The sequence below is a fragment of the Hevea brasiliensis genome, chromosome 16 (assembly GCF_030052815.1).
Source record: "Hevea brasiliensis isolate MT/VB/25A 57/8 chromosome 16, ASM3005281v1, whole genome shotgun sequence".
Lineage (NCBI taxonomy): Eukaryota > Viridiplantae > Streptophyta > Magnoliopsida > Malpighiales > Euphorbiaceae > Hevea > Hevea brasiliensis.
The window spans coordinates 56,700,959-56,718,889 of NC_079508.1; the positions used below are offsets into that span (position 1 = coordinate 56,700,959).

The window sequence follows — 17,931 nt, forward strand, 5'->3', positions numbered from 1 at the left end:
TACAAATTTGTCTTTGGATATTGCATCATTATTATGTTGGTCTTTGTAATTTTAGAAATTTAGTAAAACATTTCTAACTTTTACCTCCATTAACCATCTATCTTCAACCCATTTTCCTTCATTAACTTTTTCTTTTCTTAATTCCATGAATGATTTTTGAAAGTAACTTCCATTTATTTTCTCAGTTCTCACCATCAACGACAACTACGCTTTGGATTAGTCAGCCTCAGCCACTTACTGTAGAAGGTTCCAGTCCAGGGACACGTACTGAAACGTAAACAACAGATCTTTTCAGTTAGCATAGCCAATCTGATTTCATGGCCAATAGATTACACAATATAAAATAAAAGAAAATTTTATTTAAATGGAAAGAATTAGAAATTAATAGGAATAATTGATGTGTCCCAACCGCAAATGCACAGGTGGTTCAAATAGTATAGAAAAAAGATATCGTTCCGACGGAGAGTTGTGTTTTCAATTGAATTTTTGATGTAAGATAAAATATGTTAAAATTATATTTTAATCAAATAAATAAAAGAAATTTGAGAATTTGAAGCATAAAGTATGAAAATGCAAAACTAAATTTAAATAATGACTAATTTAATAATTCACAAAATAAAAAAAAATTGATAATATTAATAATGAAAATTAATAAAATGAGATTAAACTAAACACTCAAAAGTAAAATTCCAAGTAATAATTGATAAAAGACGATATGCACGGGTCGTTCAAATAGTATAGAAAAAAGATATCGTTCCCACGGAGAGTTGTGTTTTCAATTAAATTTTTGATGTAAGATAAAATATGTTAAAATTATATTTTAATCAAATAAATAAAAGAAATTTGAGAATTTGAAGCATAAAGTATGAAAATGCAAAACTAAATTTAAACAATGACTAATTTAATAATTCACAAAATAAAAAAAATTGATAATATTAATAATTAAAGTTAATAAAATGAGATTAAACTAAACACTCAAAAGTAAAATTCTAAGTAATAATTGATAAAAGACGATTCTGGAGTTAAGGGTTCATATTTAAGTCATTTTGGGATTTTCCTAGCTAGCCCAATCCATGAAATTTATGGGTTTAAAGGAGATTAATTATAAAATCTTTTGAAAACTCTTTCAAGTGAGACAAAGAGTGCCTTAATTAACTTAATCCTACCTTCGTGAAGTTAAAATTAACCAAAACCCATTATTTTCTTTAATCAATCTATTAAAACCCTCTTAACTCTTAGTCTATTTCTAGATCTAAGTTAATTAAGTCCAATTTCTTGATTAACTATCACTTGGTTTTCTCCTTTTGATGCTTCAACCAAATATTAAGAACATAACTTAATGGGGCCCTTCATTAAGCATGTGAATAAGCACACAATAAATGGATTAAACCTCATAAATTTCATTAAATTGGAACTAACCCAATTCAAATCTACAAAAATAACTAAAATATTGCATTCCTTACTCCAGAATCAAAGAAAACTACTCACAATCCATATTTAACACAATAAATTCTAAGTAAAAGAGGAAATAAATCATAAAAATAAACTAAAACTAAAGAAACCCGATTGGAAAAATGTAGAAAATGGTGAAGAAGAGAAGAAGAAGCTAGATTTTGTTTCCCAAGAATGAAAGTCGATTGCTCCTCTGTTTTTTTGCCCATTTTTTTGTCTTCCTCTCTTTCTTCCTCCCCAAAAATGAGTTAAGGGCACTATTTATACTTTCTGACAAATAACCCTAAAATAGTGTGTTTAAGGAAGGGATTCATGTGTAAAAATTCTTCTGCCAGCTCATTATGAAAATTTGTACAAGTTATGCAAACTTCCTATGCAGATTCTGAGCAAATTTGGTGATTCCAGGTGCTTACCGTGATGTTGCATAAATGAGGCGTGAAACTGCATAAGTTATGCAGTAGCTTATGCAGTTTTCGGCAAGTTTAGGGGCTTTCTCCGTGAAGCTGCATAAGCAGAGTGCGAGACTACATAAGCTATGCAGTTTTTTGCCACTTTGCATTCTTCAATTTTCAAGCTTTGTTTTTGATATCTTTGGCTATAGGAATCACTCCTCATTGGCATAATTTTTTTTTAGTCTCTCAAAAATACTATTTTACCTACAAAATAAAAAAAATAATAAATTAAACCAAAAATTGATAATTATGAAAAACTATCTAAATAACTAATAAAATTAGCTAAAAGTGACTAACAAGTGAATGAAATGGCCATAAAATCTAACCTAAATGACTATGTAAAATGCATGTATCAAATACCCCCAAATTCAAATCTTTGTTTGTCCTCAAGCAAACTTTAAAATATAATACAATTTTTAGAGGTGCCTTGTCCAAAGAGCTATGAAAATCACCTATTAAAGTAACTTAACATACCTTTAGTCATACCAATAATCCATATACCCATCTTCAAGATGTAAAGAATCTAATACTTATCCAAGCTTTCACCGCTTAGCCATCAAGTCAATTATCATCCAAAATTCTCCAACCAACCAATTAAAAGAGAAAGTCATGCTCAAAAGGAATTCTAGAATAATCAATAACCAAAGTGTCTCTATATAAAATGATGGAATTTAATAAGTGAATGAATAAATTTCCAATCCTATAGGCAAACTCCCTACTCCTATCTCCACTAATGTAGCAAGTACTATCAAGAGATCAAAGGTCTTTTAGGGATGTAATGGGGCTATGGGGTTCAAAATGAGGTTAAGAAGGAAAAGGGTAAAAGGGATTCAAAGTATGAGAATATTTTCAATCTTAAAAACATAAGGTACACCCCTTTTATATATATATATATATATATATATAAAGAGGAGAGAGATACACAATGAGATTTTTTTTTTCAAGTGCTAGCATATTTTACAAAATACATAAAATGAAGGGATACTTTGATACTTTAAACTTGTATCTTATATTTTCTCTTGATGATTGTCTCTAAAAATGTCACCCCCAAACTCATTTCCTTTAATTATTTTGGGTGGATTTCTTTCAATTTGAATGACAATAGTGAAAAGCACATAAACTAGCACTTTTACAAGATGACAAGCATTTCTTCTCCCTTTCATTATATCTTTTTTTTTTATTTATTTATTTTAGTGTACCTAATATTATAAATAATTATTCTCATGAAAAGGTTAGAGTGTTTGGTTCATTGGCTAGGTAGCAATAAGGGTTTCAAGAAAAATTTGGAATATAAAGGCTCAAAGGGGTTTACAAGAGTTAGTTTTAATTGGGAAAAAGGCCAAAGATTTAAAATGAAAAAGTTTAAATCAAAGAATGCCTAATCATCTCCCTTTTCAAGTACAAGCTAATATTTCGCCTTGAAAGGTTTAGAAAATTTGTTCTAGGATTGGTGAGACATTACTTGACTACCTTTTACCCAATAACTCCATCTAAACACTCCAATCTCTAAAGGACTAGTTGGGTGGCTTTTTGGCTAAGAAGATATAGGTAAGGGATAAACACTTCAAAACTTTACACCTCTTAGAAAACTTTCAATCCACAAACCCAACTTAAGGTAAGTCAAATCACTCTCATAGGCAACTTCTCATTACTCAAGGGATTTGGCAAAAGATTTTATTTCATGGATGCATGATTTCTAAAAATGAGCAATGCATTAACTAAATGGAAGAAATCTATTTGTATGCAATGTGTACAATTTCTAAGTGATTTGTAATGTGTATGTGAATGTGTTATGTATATGTATGTGTGGATGTGTATGTAAAATATTTACAATATATATAAACAAATGGAATGGAAGGAGATGTTCCTATACTCAAAATGTGAAAAATGTAGCAAAAATCAAAATGCACACCACCAAACTCAAAATTGGACATTGGCCTCAATGTCTAAGGCAGTGCAGCATGAAAACTCAAAGCAAAGAGGAATAACCAGGAATAGTTAAATTTAAAAGCAAAAAGAAAGAGTTACCTGGTATAGAGCAATGTTTTATCATCTAAAATGTGAATTTAAAAGATGATGGTGATGCATAAGAAAGCTGCACAAGTTTTGCAGAATAAATGCTTTACAGAACAGGTGCATAAGGAGACTGCACAAGCTGTGCAGTATAGCATGAGTTGCATAAGGGACTGCATAAGTTATGCAGAACAATTGCATAAGGAGAAATATAAGTTGAAAAGCAGCTGCATAAGTAGTTTCATAGCCTGTGTAGTATATTGAATAGTTGCAGCATAATGATATATCAAGGAAAAACTTGAAAACACCAGCAGAGGTATATAAATATATACAATGTATTGACAAGTATGCATAAAGGAGCAGCAAAGGCAAAGAGAAGCAATGCAAAACCAATGGAATAGCCATCCAATTGTATTTCAAGACAACAGAATTCAAGACAGACTAAAATTGTTCCAGCACATCTAAAAAGAAAAGCTCTTAGAAGTTGAACAAGGGCAAGATAAAAACTAATATATTTCTATGGTCTTGCCCTTGTCCAAAGGCTGCTAGAGGACTGGATGGAGCTGACTGCTGCTGAAGGAGTGGTTTTGGAGGAGGTGATGGAGGTGGAGGGGTTTGTTGTGGAGGAAAATCGGGATTGGGGGCTTGCATAGTGAGGGGTGTGACTTGGAGAGGAGAGCCTTGAGGGGAAGGGGGAGCCGTTTCCATGGTAGTGGTGGTCGATGATGTTAGGAATGGAGGAGGGAAGAAGAAAATAAAAGAGATAGAGGGGAAGTTAGGGTATCGGTCGGCGAAAAGGTAAGGGGGGTGAGGGATTGATGCCGAGAAAAATGAGAAGGAGGGTGGTTGTGAACAGTAATGACAGGACGTGGGAGGTGAGAAAGTGGGTTGTGCAAAAATTTTGATTTGCACAAGATGTGCGAATTTCTGCATAAGGGGAAAGTGGGTGTGCATAACTTATGCAGGTGTTTATACAAGTTTCAACAAGAATGGGGATTCTAAAAAGTTAGTTGTGCAAAAGTGAATAACTTATGCACACACTTATGCAAGTTTCAGCAGAAAAGAAATCCCAGTCAATTTGGTTATGCAATAGTGCATAAGCTATGCACTTGGTTATGCGGGATTTGGCAGAAATGAAAATTTCAGGATTTGAAGTTATGCAAGAGTGCATAAGTTATGCATACACTTATGCAAGTTTCGGCATAAATGGAAATGGCAAAAATTTTGGTGGTGCAGAATTGCATAAGTTATGCATGCCCTTATGCAGATTTCGGCAAGAAATGAAATGGCAAAAATTTAGTTATGCAGGATTACATAAGTTATGCAAGAGCTTATGCAGGTTTCAGCAGAAATGAAAATTAAGGCAAAGTGAGACCCGAAAGCTGTATAAGTTATGCAGTTACTTATGCACATTTCAACAAGATTCAGATTACAATAAAAAATGCTTTGCAAGTTTGAAAAATATATGAGAATGAAGAAATGTAACCCTGTGAAGCATAAACCATGAGAAATTATCATAAAAAAAAACACATCAATATATGCAGAATCTATCACAATTGCACCATACAAGCCGGTAGAAGTAAGTTCTGCATAAGAGACATTTGTGAATTATGCCATTTCAACTCAAACCCTACAAATTAACGTTCTAGCACATTAAAGCTCAATAAAAATCTACACAAAGATGCACTTATCCACAAAATAAAATAGGCTCTCCAAGTTATGCCAATAAAATGCAGCATGTGCACATTGAATCACACAATCCAATTAAGTTCAAAACCACTAAAATGACCCACTTACCATCATATCAACATGATAAGCACAAATATGTAAAAGATACATGCCTAACCTCAACAAAGAAGTAAATAGCATATGCTGCAGACCCTTTTTGCTGAAAAATTTTTCTGCATAAGCTAAGAAGGGGTCCTGCATTGGAAGCAATGAAAATAAACTAATTTTAGGAGAGTTAATGGATAACATATCAGATTAAGAGTAACTCCCCAGCAGTGCAACAACCTTCATCCATTGAAATACATATACAAAAAACAAAATTCAACAATATCAAAAATTGAATTTGAGATTTAAGACAAAAACAAAAGTAATGCAAATAAAAGTAAATCAACAAAAGCAAAATAAAAGAACATGAGATGCCTCCCAAGAGCGCTAATTTATAGTCCTTAGCTGGACTCTTGTCATGTTTCATAGTGGCTGGAATTGGAATTTATTGCCTCTATTTCCAATAGGTGCTTCAATGAATCTATACTTCATTTTCTTTCCATCACATTAGAAGATCCTTGTTGCTTTGTCTAAAAATCCGACTATTTCTTTCTTGACAACCTTTGGTGCATCTTTTTCTTTGAGAGATGGTTGCTTTACTTCACTTTTCTCCACTTGCTCAACTTGAAAGATTGGTGCCATAGGACAAGGTAGATTACTATTCAAATGTTGTGCAAATGCAGCCTCTTTTGGATTTTCATCATTGATACTCCCTTCATGGATAAGACAACTTTCATGAGAAGTCTTCAAATAGCTCTTTCTAAAGTGCTCTTTTACTAACTCATCAACTATATCAATTCTCAAACAAGAGTCTACATCTTCATGTTGCTTCTTCTTATCATTGCCAATGTTGAAGACTAAATGATCCTTTCTGACTCTGAGAGTAAGCTTTTCACCTTTCACGTCAATCAAAGCACCAGCTGTAGCTAGGAAAGACCTCCCTAAAATGATTGGCATATGAGAATCCTCTTCCATGTCCAAAATGACAAAGTCAATTGGGATGTAGAATTTTCCAACCTTCAGTGGTACATTCTCCAAAAACCCTTCTGGATACTTAATTGATCTGTCTGCCAACTGAAGAGAATGTGGGTTGGCTTAAGATCTTCCATGTTGAGCTTCTCATAGATGGAGAGGGGCATAAGGCTTACACTAGCCCCTAAATCACATAAAGCTTTTATAGAACATGATTCCCCAATGAGGCATGGAATTGAAAAACTCACTGGATCCTTGAGCTTTGGAGGAAGTTTCCTTTGGAGAATAGCACTACATTCCTCAATTAAGGCTTCAGTCTCATAATCTTCAAGTCTCCTCTTATTTAAGAGAATTTCTTTCAGAAACTTAGCATAAAAAGGCATTTGGGAAAGAACATCAATAAAAGGCATATTTATATATAGCTTCTTCAAAACCTCTAAGAACTTCCCAAATTGCTTATCAAGCTTGGCTTTTTGAAATCTTTGTGGAAAGGGAAACTGTGGCTTGTAAGGCTCTGAAGGTATGTATTTCTCTTCTTTCTCTTCAACATCCTCTTTACCTTTTCTTATACTCTCTTTTTCACTCTCTTGTTTTTCATCTCCCTCAACATCTTCCTTATTTTCTCTCTTCTCAACTTTTTCACTCTTCTCATTATGCACTATTTTACCACTCCTCAATGTGATGGCATGACATTGCTTCCTTGGATTTTTTGTTTGACTAGGAAGTTTCCCCATAGATTTGGTACTTGATGAGCATGCTTGTTGTGCAATCTGATTTTCCAGCATTCTATTGTGTGTTTGCATTTGTTCTAGCCTTGCTTTCATCTCTCTCATCTCTTCATCATGCTTAATTTGATTAGCAAGAATTTGTTGTAATAAAGCCTCTGTGGTAGAACTTCGTTCTTGTTGTCTTGGTAAAGGTGCAGGATTTGCATTCCTTTGTTGAAAACTAGATAGTGGTTGCCTAGGTTGTTGGTATTGATGCCCTTGTTGTTGTGGTGGAAAGTTATGAGTTGAAGCTTGATTTTGCTGATTCCCCCATGAAAAATTGGGATGATTCCTCCAAGCATATGAAGGATAATCTACTCCACAACTCATTGCTCCTTCTGCATAAGCAACCTGTTGAGAACTTCCAGAGCATGATGATGAACTGACTAGCATACTTAAATCCTCCATTTTCTTAGCAAGGACATTAGTGAGTGCATCAAATTTGGCATTGATCATGTTGAATGGATCAAGCTCTTACATTCCAGCAACTTGCCTCTTTTGAGTTGGAGTTGACCCTCTTGGACTACTCCATCGATGAGTGTTTTTGCAATTTTCTCTAACAACTCATAAGCTTCATCTTCATGCTTAATGATGAATTCCCCTCCAGTTTGAGCATCAATGATTCCTCTGATAGCAGGAGTGACATTTGTGTAAAAATTCAGGTTTATCATCCAATTAGGAATGGCATGATGTGGACATTGTCTCTCCAACTCCTTCCATCTCATCCATGACTCATAAAGAGTCTCATTTTCTCTTGGTCTAAAAGCAATCATTTGATTCCTCAACTCTTGAGTTTTTCCAGGTGGAAAGTATTGGGCAAGAAATGCATTAGTGAGTTGCTCTCAATTTATAATAGAGTTGTGAGGTAAAGAATCAAACCAATCCAATGCTCTATCCTTCAAAGAGAATGGGAATAGCTTCAATCTTGCTGCATTATCAGATACTCTAGGTTGTTTTTGTATATCACAAATCATAGCAAACTTCTTTAGATGTGTGAGTGGATTTTCTGAATGATGTCCCCTAAATTGAGAATTTTGAATCATTTGAAGAACCCCAAAATTCATCTTGTAGCTATTTGCATCAATTCTTGGTCTTGCTATACTCTCTTTCAAGTCATCAAAACAAGGAAATGCATGATCCATCATACTTTCCCTAGGCACATTAGTATTTACAACCTCTTCACCTTGGGTTGCATTTTCATTGTTTCGATCATTTTCAGCATTACCACCACCAATTCTAATTCTTTCATCAGCCATTTTTGCTTCAATTTCAGTTGCTCTCAAGGCTTCTTTCCTTTTTCTGGTCTCTTTCTTGTTGGCTCTACAAAATTTCTCAATTTCAGGATTAAACAATAAGGATGTGTCACTTGCACTTCTAGCTCTTCTCATAAAATATTAAGAGTACTTAAAAAGAATAAACAAACACAAAAAATGAAAAGATAAAAAAAGTAAAAAAAAACTATAAACAACTAAAATAATTAAGAATTCAATCTTAAACAAACAACTCCTCGACAACGACGCCAAAAACTTGATGTGTCCCAACCGCAAGTGCACGGGTCATTCAAATAATATAGAAAAAAGATATCGTTCCCACGGAAATTTGTGTTTTCAATTGAATTTTTGATGTAAAATAAAATATATTAAAATTGTATTTTAATCAAATAAATAAAAGAAATTTGGGAATTTGAAGTATAAAGTATGAAAATGCAAAACTAAATTTAAATAATGACTAATTTAATAATTCGCAAAATAAAGAAATTGATAATATTAATAATAAAAATTAATAAAATGAGATTAAACTAAACACTCAAAGTAAAATTCTAAGCAATAATTGATAAAAGACGATTCTGGAGTTAAAGGTTTATATTTAAGTCATTTTGGGATTTTACTAACTAGCCCAATCTATGAAATTTATGGGTTTAAAGGAAATTAATTATAAAATTTTTTGAAAACTTTTTCGAGTGAGACAAAGAGTGCTTTAATTAACTTAATCCTACTTTTGTGGAGTTAAAATTAACCAAGACCCATTAGGTTCTTTAATCAATATATTAAAACCCTGTTAACCCTTAGTCTATTTCTAGATCTAAGTTAATTAAGTCTAATTTCTTGATTAACTATCACTTGGTTTTCTTCTTTCGGTGCTTCAACCAAGGATTAAGAACATAACTTAATGGGGCCATTCATTAAGCATGTGAATAAGTATACAAGAAATAGATTAAACATCATAAATTTCATTAAATTATGACTAACCTAGTTCAAATATACAAAAATAACTAAAATATTATATCCCTTACTCTAGAATAAAAAAAAAAAAACTATTCACAATCCATGTTTAACACAAGAAATTATAAATAAAAGAGGAAATAAATCATAAAAATAAACTAAAACTAAAAAAACTCAGTTAGAGAAATGTAGAAAATGGTGAAGAAGAAATGAAAATAAATTTAACTTTCAAACTTTGTTTTTGATATCTTTAGCTATAGGAATCACTCCTCACTAGCATAATTTTTTTTTAGTCCCTCAAAAATATTATTTTACCTACAAAATAAAATAAAATCATAAATTAATCAAAAAATTAATAATTATAAAAAATTATGTAAATAATTAATAAAATTAACTAAAAATAATTAACAAGTGAATAAAATGATTATAAAATTTAATTTAAATGACTATGCAAAATGCATGTATCAATAATATTAAATTATTACAGCCCACCAACTAATAGCCTCTAGCCGAATATGGACAAAAATGGGCTGATTTTAATATCTCAAAGCCACAAACACAGCCCAATAAAAATTCAAGCCTGTGTGTGGTCCTCTCCCTCCACACGTGTGTCGCTTCTCGCGCCAAGCTCCGATCGGATCAACCTCCGATTCTATCTCCCACGTTTCTTATTCACAATCTCAGAACACAGATTCAACCATGCGCATCCTCGCACCCAAGTCTTCTTCGAACACCTCTATCCTGTTCAACGTCAGTGCCCAAGGTCGAACAGCCGATAACGATAACACATAAAGAGAGACACAGAAATTATCAACTACGAATCCAAAAACGGAAAGCAGGCGGTTTATTATCTCATATCATCTCATTTTTCTATCAATCCAACGGCTGATATTCAACGGCGATTTTCCCCTTCCCAGTGTATCTTTTATTTCTTAGAGAATAACTTATAAATAAACGTACCATTTGATTTGTTTGGTTAAGTAGGGTTTTGTGGGAGGGATCATGTCATCGATGATCGAAACTCTAAGGCCAATAACGCACACGAAGTTTCAAGCTAATTCCACCTCTAACCTTCACTATTCCTATGGTTTGTGCCCTTTCCGTTGCCGGTCTAGGGTTTTTCTCCACCACTGTTCGCATCGTTGTATTCCTTATCAGGTGTCGTTTCCTCCTGTGGTTTCTTCCAAAACGCTTCTTCAAGGAGGCGGAAGAGGGTTGAGTGTTTGGGGAAGAGGTTTTTTAAGGAATCAGAAGATAAGAGAGTATAGAATTTTGGCTAACTGTCAAGATAGTGATTCTACTGCAAGTTCCGGCGAAAAAAGGAGCGAGAGCGAAGGCCAGAAGGTGAGTAATAATCCGCCGAATTCGGGGTCAAAGCAGAGGAGAGAGAAGCAAGGGAAGAGTCATTGGTGGTGGTCGAAGAAACAGAGCTGGAAATGGCAACCGTTGATTCAAGCGCAGGAAATTAGTGTCTTGCTTTTGCAATTAGGGATAGTTATGTTCGTCATGCGGTTGCTTCGGCCTGGGATCCCTTTACCTGGGTCGGAACCGAGGCAACCGACGACTTTTATTAGTGTGCCGTACAGTGAGTTTTTGGGCAAGATTAATAGTAATCAAGTGCAGAAAGTGGAGGTTGATGGGATACATATCATGTTCAAATTGAAAAATGAAAGGAGTAGTAATTATGAGAGTAGCGAAGTGGTCAATACTAAGTTTCACGAGTCGGAGTCTTTGTTGAGGAGTGTGGCACCTACTACTAAGAGGATTGTGTATACAACTACTAGACCGAGTGATATCAAGACTCCTTATGAGAAGATGCTCGAGAATCAGGTGGAATTTGGATCCCCTGATAAGAGGTCCGGTGGGTTCTTGAACTCCGCTTTGGTGAGTTTACTTGGTGGTGTATTTTTGTAATTTCAAGAAGCTGAGGTGCTAGTAATTAGTGTAAATTCAGCATCTTTATTTACTTTAGAAGTTCTTTAAGTTGATTAAGATATAGCCATGGGAAGATGATTGTGCTGAAACTATCGAGTTTGCATTGGTTTGATAGTGATCAACCATCGGTTTGGATGGACTACTACTAGATTAAGTGTAGTCTAATAACTAAATATTTGAATTTAATAGAGTGCCAAGATGGCCAAGAACAGTAGTTATAAAGATATTGAATTTCAACACAGGGTACTTCGTTTGCCTAGGAAATACTACTCAGGTCAAGTAATTCCCAAATGATTGGATATTGATCATTTATTGATCAACATTTGAAATTATACTTTAATCGGATCATCCTATCAGCATTGGCAATCAGGCAACCTACCTAGGGAGTGGACAGCTCTTGGGCCATTTCTGTCATTGTTAGTGTTGACTTGTTGGCATGATCTGCCAATGTTTCCTTTCATGATTTTCTATTTGCTCCAACATCTCTCTCATATGCGCACTTAAATGTACAACCATTCATTTTAACTTCGTTTTAGGGTTGAAAAAGTACATACTTAAATGATATAATGAACCGAATTCATTTGTGCACCTCTTATGTTTTAAACAGTTGGAAGGAATAATAGGTTATTTTTTATGAAGTCATGTGCATGGTGCAGATTATGTGCCTCATATGAAGTTTCTCATCTATGACTTCATCTGTTCTGCACAGATAGCTTTGTTCTATGTGGCTGTGCTTGCAGGGCTTCTTCACCGGTTCCCTGTTAGCTTTTCTCAGGTGCAACCTATTAAGCCTTTTGCTTTACTTGGAAGAGAATGCACTTAAGTAAAATAAGTTTCTGAGTTTATACATGCCTGTTATGCAGCATACACCTGGTCAAATTAGGAACCGCAAGTCTGGAGGTTCTGGAGGTTCAAAAGTGTCTGAGCAAGGGGACACAATCACTTTTGCTGATGTTGCTGGTGTTGATGAGGCTAAAGAAGAGTTGGAAGAGATTGTGGTATGTTAGTATTAGATTTGTCACTTTCAATGGATTGTTATTGTCTATTGGATGTACCAAATCTTTCCTACTAATTAGGAAATGGCTTTTTTTTTATGATGTTCACTGCTGCCCAGGAATTCCTCAGGAATCCAGACAGGTATATAAGACTTGGTGCTCGTCCTCCTCGAGGTATTCTCTTGGTAAGACACAGAAATTTAGCTATAATTTTATTGCCTTAAAAGCCTTGTTTCTGGAAATTTCTGAGGGTCTGCTGTCAACATTTTGGCAATGGTGAGATATTTATGGCCAGAAATCTCCATCCTTAAAATGTTAAACACATTTATGTTTACTAATCATCATAGTTTTATTTATTTGCTCTAAATTTGTGCAATGATTATAGCATTTGCTATGCTGCTGCAATATATTCATTTGCATACATCAACTGCTTGTATTCTAACTTGTGTTGATTCTATTGAAGACTAGATTCTGATGGATATATATAAGAGGAAATATTGCATATGAGAGTATCACTTTGCCTATTTTACAGGTGGGTCTTCCTGGGACTGGTAAGACTCTTCTTGCAAAGGCTGTTGCTGGAGAAGCTGAAGTGCCCTTCATTAGTTGTTCTGCAAGTGAATTTGTGGAGTTATATGTTGGCATGGGCGCCTCCCGTGTGAGAGATCTCTTTGCTAGAGCAAAGAAGGAGGCACCATCAATAATATTTATTGATGAGGTAAGATTTCAGGAATGGTTATTGAGTTGGGTAACCATGTTTACTACTAGAACATGCCAATACTGATCATGTCTTTTCTTTCATACAGATAGATGCTGTGGCAAAAAGTCGCGATGGAAAATTTCGCATTGTCAGCAATGATGAACGGGAGCAAACTTTGAATCAATTGCTCACTGTAAACTCCCTAGTTCTGTAGTCTTCTGAATTATCAAACATCTTTGCTCTGTCCATATGGAAGTTAAAATGTTTGAAAATATATTTCAGGAAATGGATGGCTTTGATAGCAACTCTGCTGTGATTGTTCTTGGTGCAACAAATAGATCAGATGTCTTAGATCCTGCACTTCGCCGACCAGGAAGATTTGATCGTGTGGTTATGGTTTGTATTTCAGCTTCTTCACATTTTGGATGGTCAAGATTGACACGCAAGCTAGTTCCACTAAATAGTTGTCTCAGACATTTATCTCATTTGGTCTATACTCTATAGGTGGAAACGCCTGATAGGAATGGAAGAGAAGCCATTTTAAAAGTGCATGCTTCCAAGAAAGAGCTTCCTCTTGGCGAGGATGTTGACCTTAGTGACATTGCATCTATGACCACTGGTTTTACTGGGTAAATTTCCTCCTGATTAAGAGACTTCAATGTCCTACTTTTAGCTAATGTATCGGAAGTGACTTTTTCCATTTTATATTTTGCAGGGCTGATCTTGCAAATCTAGTAAATGAAGCTGCTTTGTTGGCTGGAAGGGAAAACAAATTATTAGTGGAAAAAATTGATTTCATTCAGGCGGTGGAGCGGTCAATAGCAGTATCTCTCTATTTCTCTGTGTGTGTGTGTGTGTGTGTGTGTGTGTGGCATAGGAGATGGGCCCTGAAGGCTATACTGAACTTGAAGCTCAATTTTGGGATGTTATTAAGACTTATTCTTTTTGCAAGCCCCTTGTAGTCATCAGTTCACTTGTGATGTTTGCTCCTGCATTGATCTTCAAGAATGTTCCATGTTGATTCCTTGTTCCTTTCTTCTCTTGAATATATCATTTTATCTTACAGGCTCATAAATTGTGTGCCCATGTTCTTCCTTATGTTTATTGCACATCTTGTTCTTGGTTTTAATGTATATTCCTTTCTGTGTTTTAATTGAATGCGCTCATGTTGCTCCCTTAGTTTTGATGACCCTAGGCAGTAAGATACCAAAGATCTTTCCTTCCCTCTTAGAATTTGCCAACATGGGAGAGTTTTGAGGAAGAAAATTACATTTCTTTACATTCAAAGACTCTTGGCTTTTGTCGGGCAATTTTGGTCTGCTAGTCAACTTTTCATGGATAGACAGGCTATGATAGACTTGATAAATTTGTCACCTTGTATAAGTTTCACTCTTGGTTTTTGCCTGGTAATTTTGGTCTGCTAGTCAATTTTTCATGGGTAGACAGGCTATGATATGCTTGATAAATGTGTCACCTTGTATAGGATTCATCTCTTTCTGCATTGGTTGTGTTGTACAGGAGACATCATTTATTCTTGTGAACCTTTTATACAAGGGTTGCCATTCCTTTGGCATCCTTGAGTTGAATTTTAGTATTTTTTATGTTCACTATATAAGATATTCCTTTTTAACATTTCAATTAAGTAAAAAAAAAAAAAGAAAAAAAAGAAGAGTAAACATTGAAACTAAGCTAAGGAATGGGCTGAATTAAATTACTTTTAAATGTAGGGCATAGAAAAAAAGACTGCCAAGTTACAAGGAAGTGAGAAGGCTGTGGTTGCACGTCATGAAGCTGGTCATGCAGTAGTTAGTACTGCCGTTGCTAACCTCCTTCCTGGGGGGCAACCTCGTGTTGAGGTAAAACATGGAAGCAGTTTTTTTTCCCCTCAAGTTTTTCTTCGTGTTAATGCCTTGGAATTAAATTCAAGAATACCGAAGCTGCATCCATTTAAGATATGATATGCCAAATGAGAGGGCTAATGGGATGAAAAATAAAAAATTTACTGTCTTACTGTCTTATTGGTTGTAGCATGCGTAGCATTTTGTTGAGATGTTTTGTATATACAGAAGTTTAGGTGGTTTAAATGCTTTATATTGGCATTACACACTTACAGTATCAAAGTCTAACAAAATTGTTGGATTCCAATAAGTTGACTTTCTTTCTCTATTTTTTTCACAAATGTAAAAAGCAAAGGGATGATTAGAATTGGTCTGATGTTTAATAATTAGAGTATGAAGTACCGATTCTGAAGTGCTGCATAGAATTTGAAGGGCCCTATAGTTCAGGCATACCAGACAAGTTATTTCTTCGGCCGTGTATGGCTATCTGCATAACATGGATGGACAATAATAATTACTTTTGTTCATTCATCAGAAGTTAAGCATATTGCCAAGATCAGGAGGGGCATTGGGTTTTACTTATATACCGCCAACAAATGAGGATAGATATTTGCTCTTTATTGATGAGTTACGTGGTCGCTTGGTTACTCTTCTTGGAGGACGTGCAGCGGAAGAAGTTCTGTATTCAGGTCGTGTCTCAACAGGTGCACTGGATGATATACGGCGAGCTACTGACATGGCATATAAGGCTGTAGCAGAATATGGTCTTAATCAGACAATAGGACCTGTGTCTCTAGCAACACTTTCTGGAGGTGGGATGGATGAGTCTGGAGTTGCTCTATGGGGAAGGGATCAGGTCCTGGGTTATTCAAAGTTTATTTCTCTTTCTTTCTTCCTACACTGTTGCTTAATGACTAATCCAAAACTGAATATAACAGGGCCATCTTGTTGATCTTGTTCAAATAGAGGTGAAAGCGTTGTTGCAATCTGCCCTGGATGTAGCACTTTCTGTTGTTCGTGCTAATCCCACTATCTTGGAAGGGCTTGGCGCCCACCTAGAAGGTAACATGTTGCTTTTTAGCTGTTTTAATATTGTGATACTCTGTACATTATCAAATTGATGCATTTCCCAGTTATTCATTAATTGCTGCTCCCTTCCCAGTATTTTATCTGTTTCATTTTCATTAACAAGAATGTTTGTAAATTGTGGTTGGTGCTTGACTTTTATGGTGTATTATTTTTCCTCGATATGTTAAATAAGCTAGCACGGTTGTAATTGTCAGACCCTAGATCTTGTCAAATATTTGCCTTTCTGGTGTCCTTATCTCCATTCTGGCATGCAAATGAAATTAGAGTGGTTGATGAAGGATTTATATCCCCATGGTAATTTTTTTTTTTATCGAGGAATTGGCTTAAATTTAGTTGTCCTTCGGAAATGTTGCTATCTGCAATTTCTATCTTGTAATAATATACATTATTTATTCATTTTTTGGTGTAGAAAAAGAGAAAGTAGAAGGTGAGGAGCTGCAAGAGTGGTTAAAATTGGTGGTTGCTCCAAAAGAGCTTGCAATCTTTGTTAGAGGCAAGCCCCTTCTTCCGCTGCAGGCTGGCTTGTGATAGCAATATTTGTGCATTCAGCTCTTCATTATTGAGCAAAACACGAAGTTGGCTTATAGCTCATCATAGCGCAACCTTGTGATTGGCCTGACCTTAGCCTCACAACGTTGTATAGTTTCACTGAGGTAAATTTTTGTTCATTTTGATATTAACTACCTAAAAATAGACGAAGTGGGGGAAATCTGAAGATTTTTTTCTTCCAGAGCCTTTTCAAGCTTCTTGCCATTCTAGTGTTATCTTTGATTCCTGCACGTTGGTCTTCGAAATTGTCCTATATTGGCTGTAGATTCTGTGCAGTTTTTGAAATTGTACTATATTCAGTGAAATATATAATATTTCAGATATGCAAAGCTTTTTCTGCAAACGTTGTGCATATTATCGCAGGAATATCATAACTTGTATCGAACATTATATAGATTCTTGCATGCAAATGATTGGTGGTGGTGGCGGTGGTGGGGGCAATCACTCAGTATCTACTACAGCAGATGATTGATTACAAGTTGATGACCAAAATGAAGAAAAAAGTTACTGGAAAATTAACGACTGGCGATTCACCCTTTTATTTTGAAGAAAATGCAATCCCAATTCTGAGGGAGAGTTTGTTAAATCAGGAATTTGTTAAATAAGCTGTGTAATGTTCCCTGTAAGGTAATGAAGTATGTAGCTTGCATGCTCAGATCAGATTTAGTGGGTATGAAAGAAAATATCATGAAGGATGAAAAGTGCTTGATCATATGATATTGATATTTTTGTTGGGAGACTAAACTATCAACGTTGCTTTCTGAGCATGATAATTCCTTTACAGCTCTAAAGAAAAAGTAAAAAGAGTACTTGAACCTTTGCGAGGATCACATCCAGAGCAGCGCTTGAAGTAGTCTTCTTCTAGCTCTATCTACAAACGTATGGAAATGGAATCAAGGTTGAAACCGGCAGGCGATTCTTTTGGTTTTCCTCCTATGCAATCAATTATCTTCGTTAATCCCTGTGTAGCATCTTTGCTTGATCAAGTAAAAAAGCTTGTGTAAATTTTGCTGCCAAATTGAAGTTAATAAAAACAAAGGGTCTCTGATATAAGGTTGATTTTATATAAAAATAAATAATTATTAACTTAATATTAAAATTTATGTAGAATCAATTAAAAAAAATATATTGCTTATATATATATATATATGTAATTGAATAAATAAATATATAA

At 34.8% G+C, this 17,931-nt stretch overlaps 1 protein-coding gene and 1 non-coding gene across 7 annotated transcripts; both read left to right on the plus strand.

Annotated features, from left to right (window-relative positions):
- The first annotated feature begins 8,110 nt into the window (after window positions 1-8,110).
- Window positions 8,111-8,218, plus strand: LOC131175191 (small nucleolar RNA R71). The gene has a single exon (XR_009145353.1). It is a non-coding gene; the product is annotated as a small nucleolar RNA R71 (small nucleolar RNA).
- A 2,016-nt stretch (window positions 8,219-10,234) lies between these two features.
- On the plus strand, window positions 10,235-17,807 carry LOC110666412 (ATP-dependent zinc metalloprotease FTSH 9, chloroplastic). 6 transcript variants are annotated; one of them, XR_009144854.1, is made up of 14 exons: window positions 10,237-11,535; window positions 12,296-12,361; window positions 12,450-12,584; window positions 12,701-12,766; window positions 13,114-13,299; window positions 13,388-13,474; window positions 13,564-13,677; window positions 13,786-13,910; window positions 13,997-14,105; window positions 15,009-15,137; window positions 15,655-15,975; window positions 16,058-16,181; window positions 16,618-16,861; window positions 17,153-17,501. XR_009144854.1 is itself a non-coding variant. In XM_058138096.1 (13 exons), the coding sequence occupies exons 1-13, from the start codon at window positions 10,654-10,656 to the stop codon at window positions 16,734-16,736; spliced, it is 2,463 nt and encodes an 820-aa protein (XP_057994079.1). In that variant the 5' UTR covers window positions 10,235-10,653; the 3' UTR covers window positions 16,737-17,100. The 6 variants fall into 6 exon arrangements, 3 of the variants coding, with proteins under 3 accessions (XP_057994079.1, XP_057994080.1, XP_057994081.1); XR_009144853.1 differs by lacking the exon at window positions 17,153-17,501 and adding an exon at window positions 17,542-17,807 and having other exon boundaries at window positions 10,238-11,535; XR_009144852.1 differs by having other exon boundaries at window positions 10,238-11,535; window positions 17,121-17,501.
- Window positions 17,808-17,931: the final 124 nt, after the last annotated feature.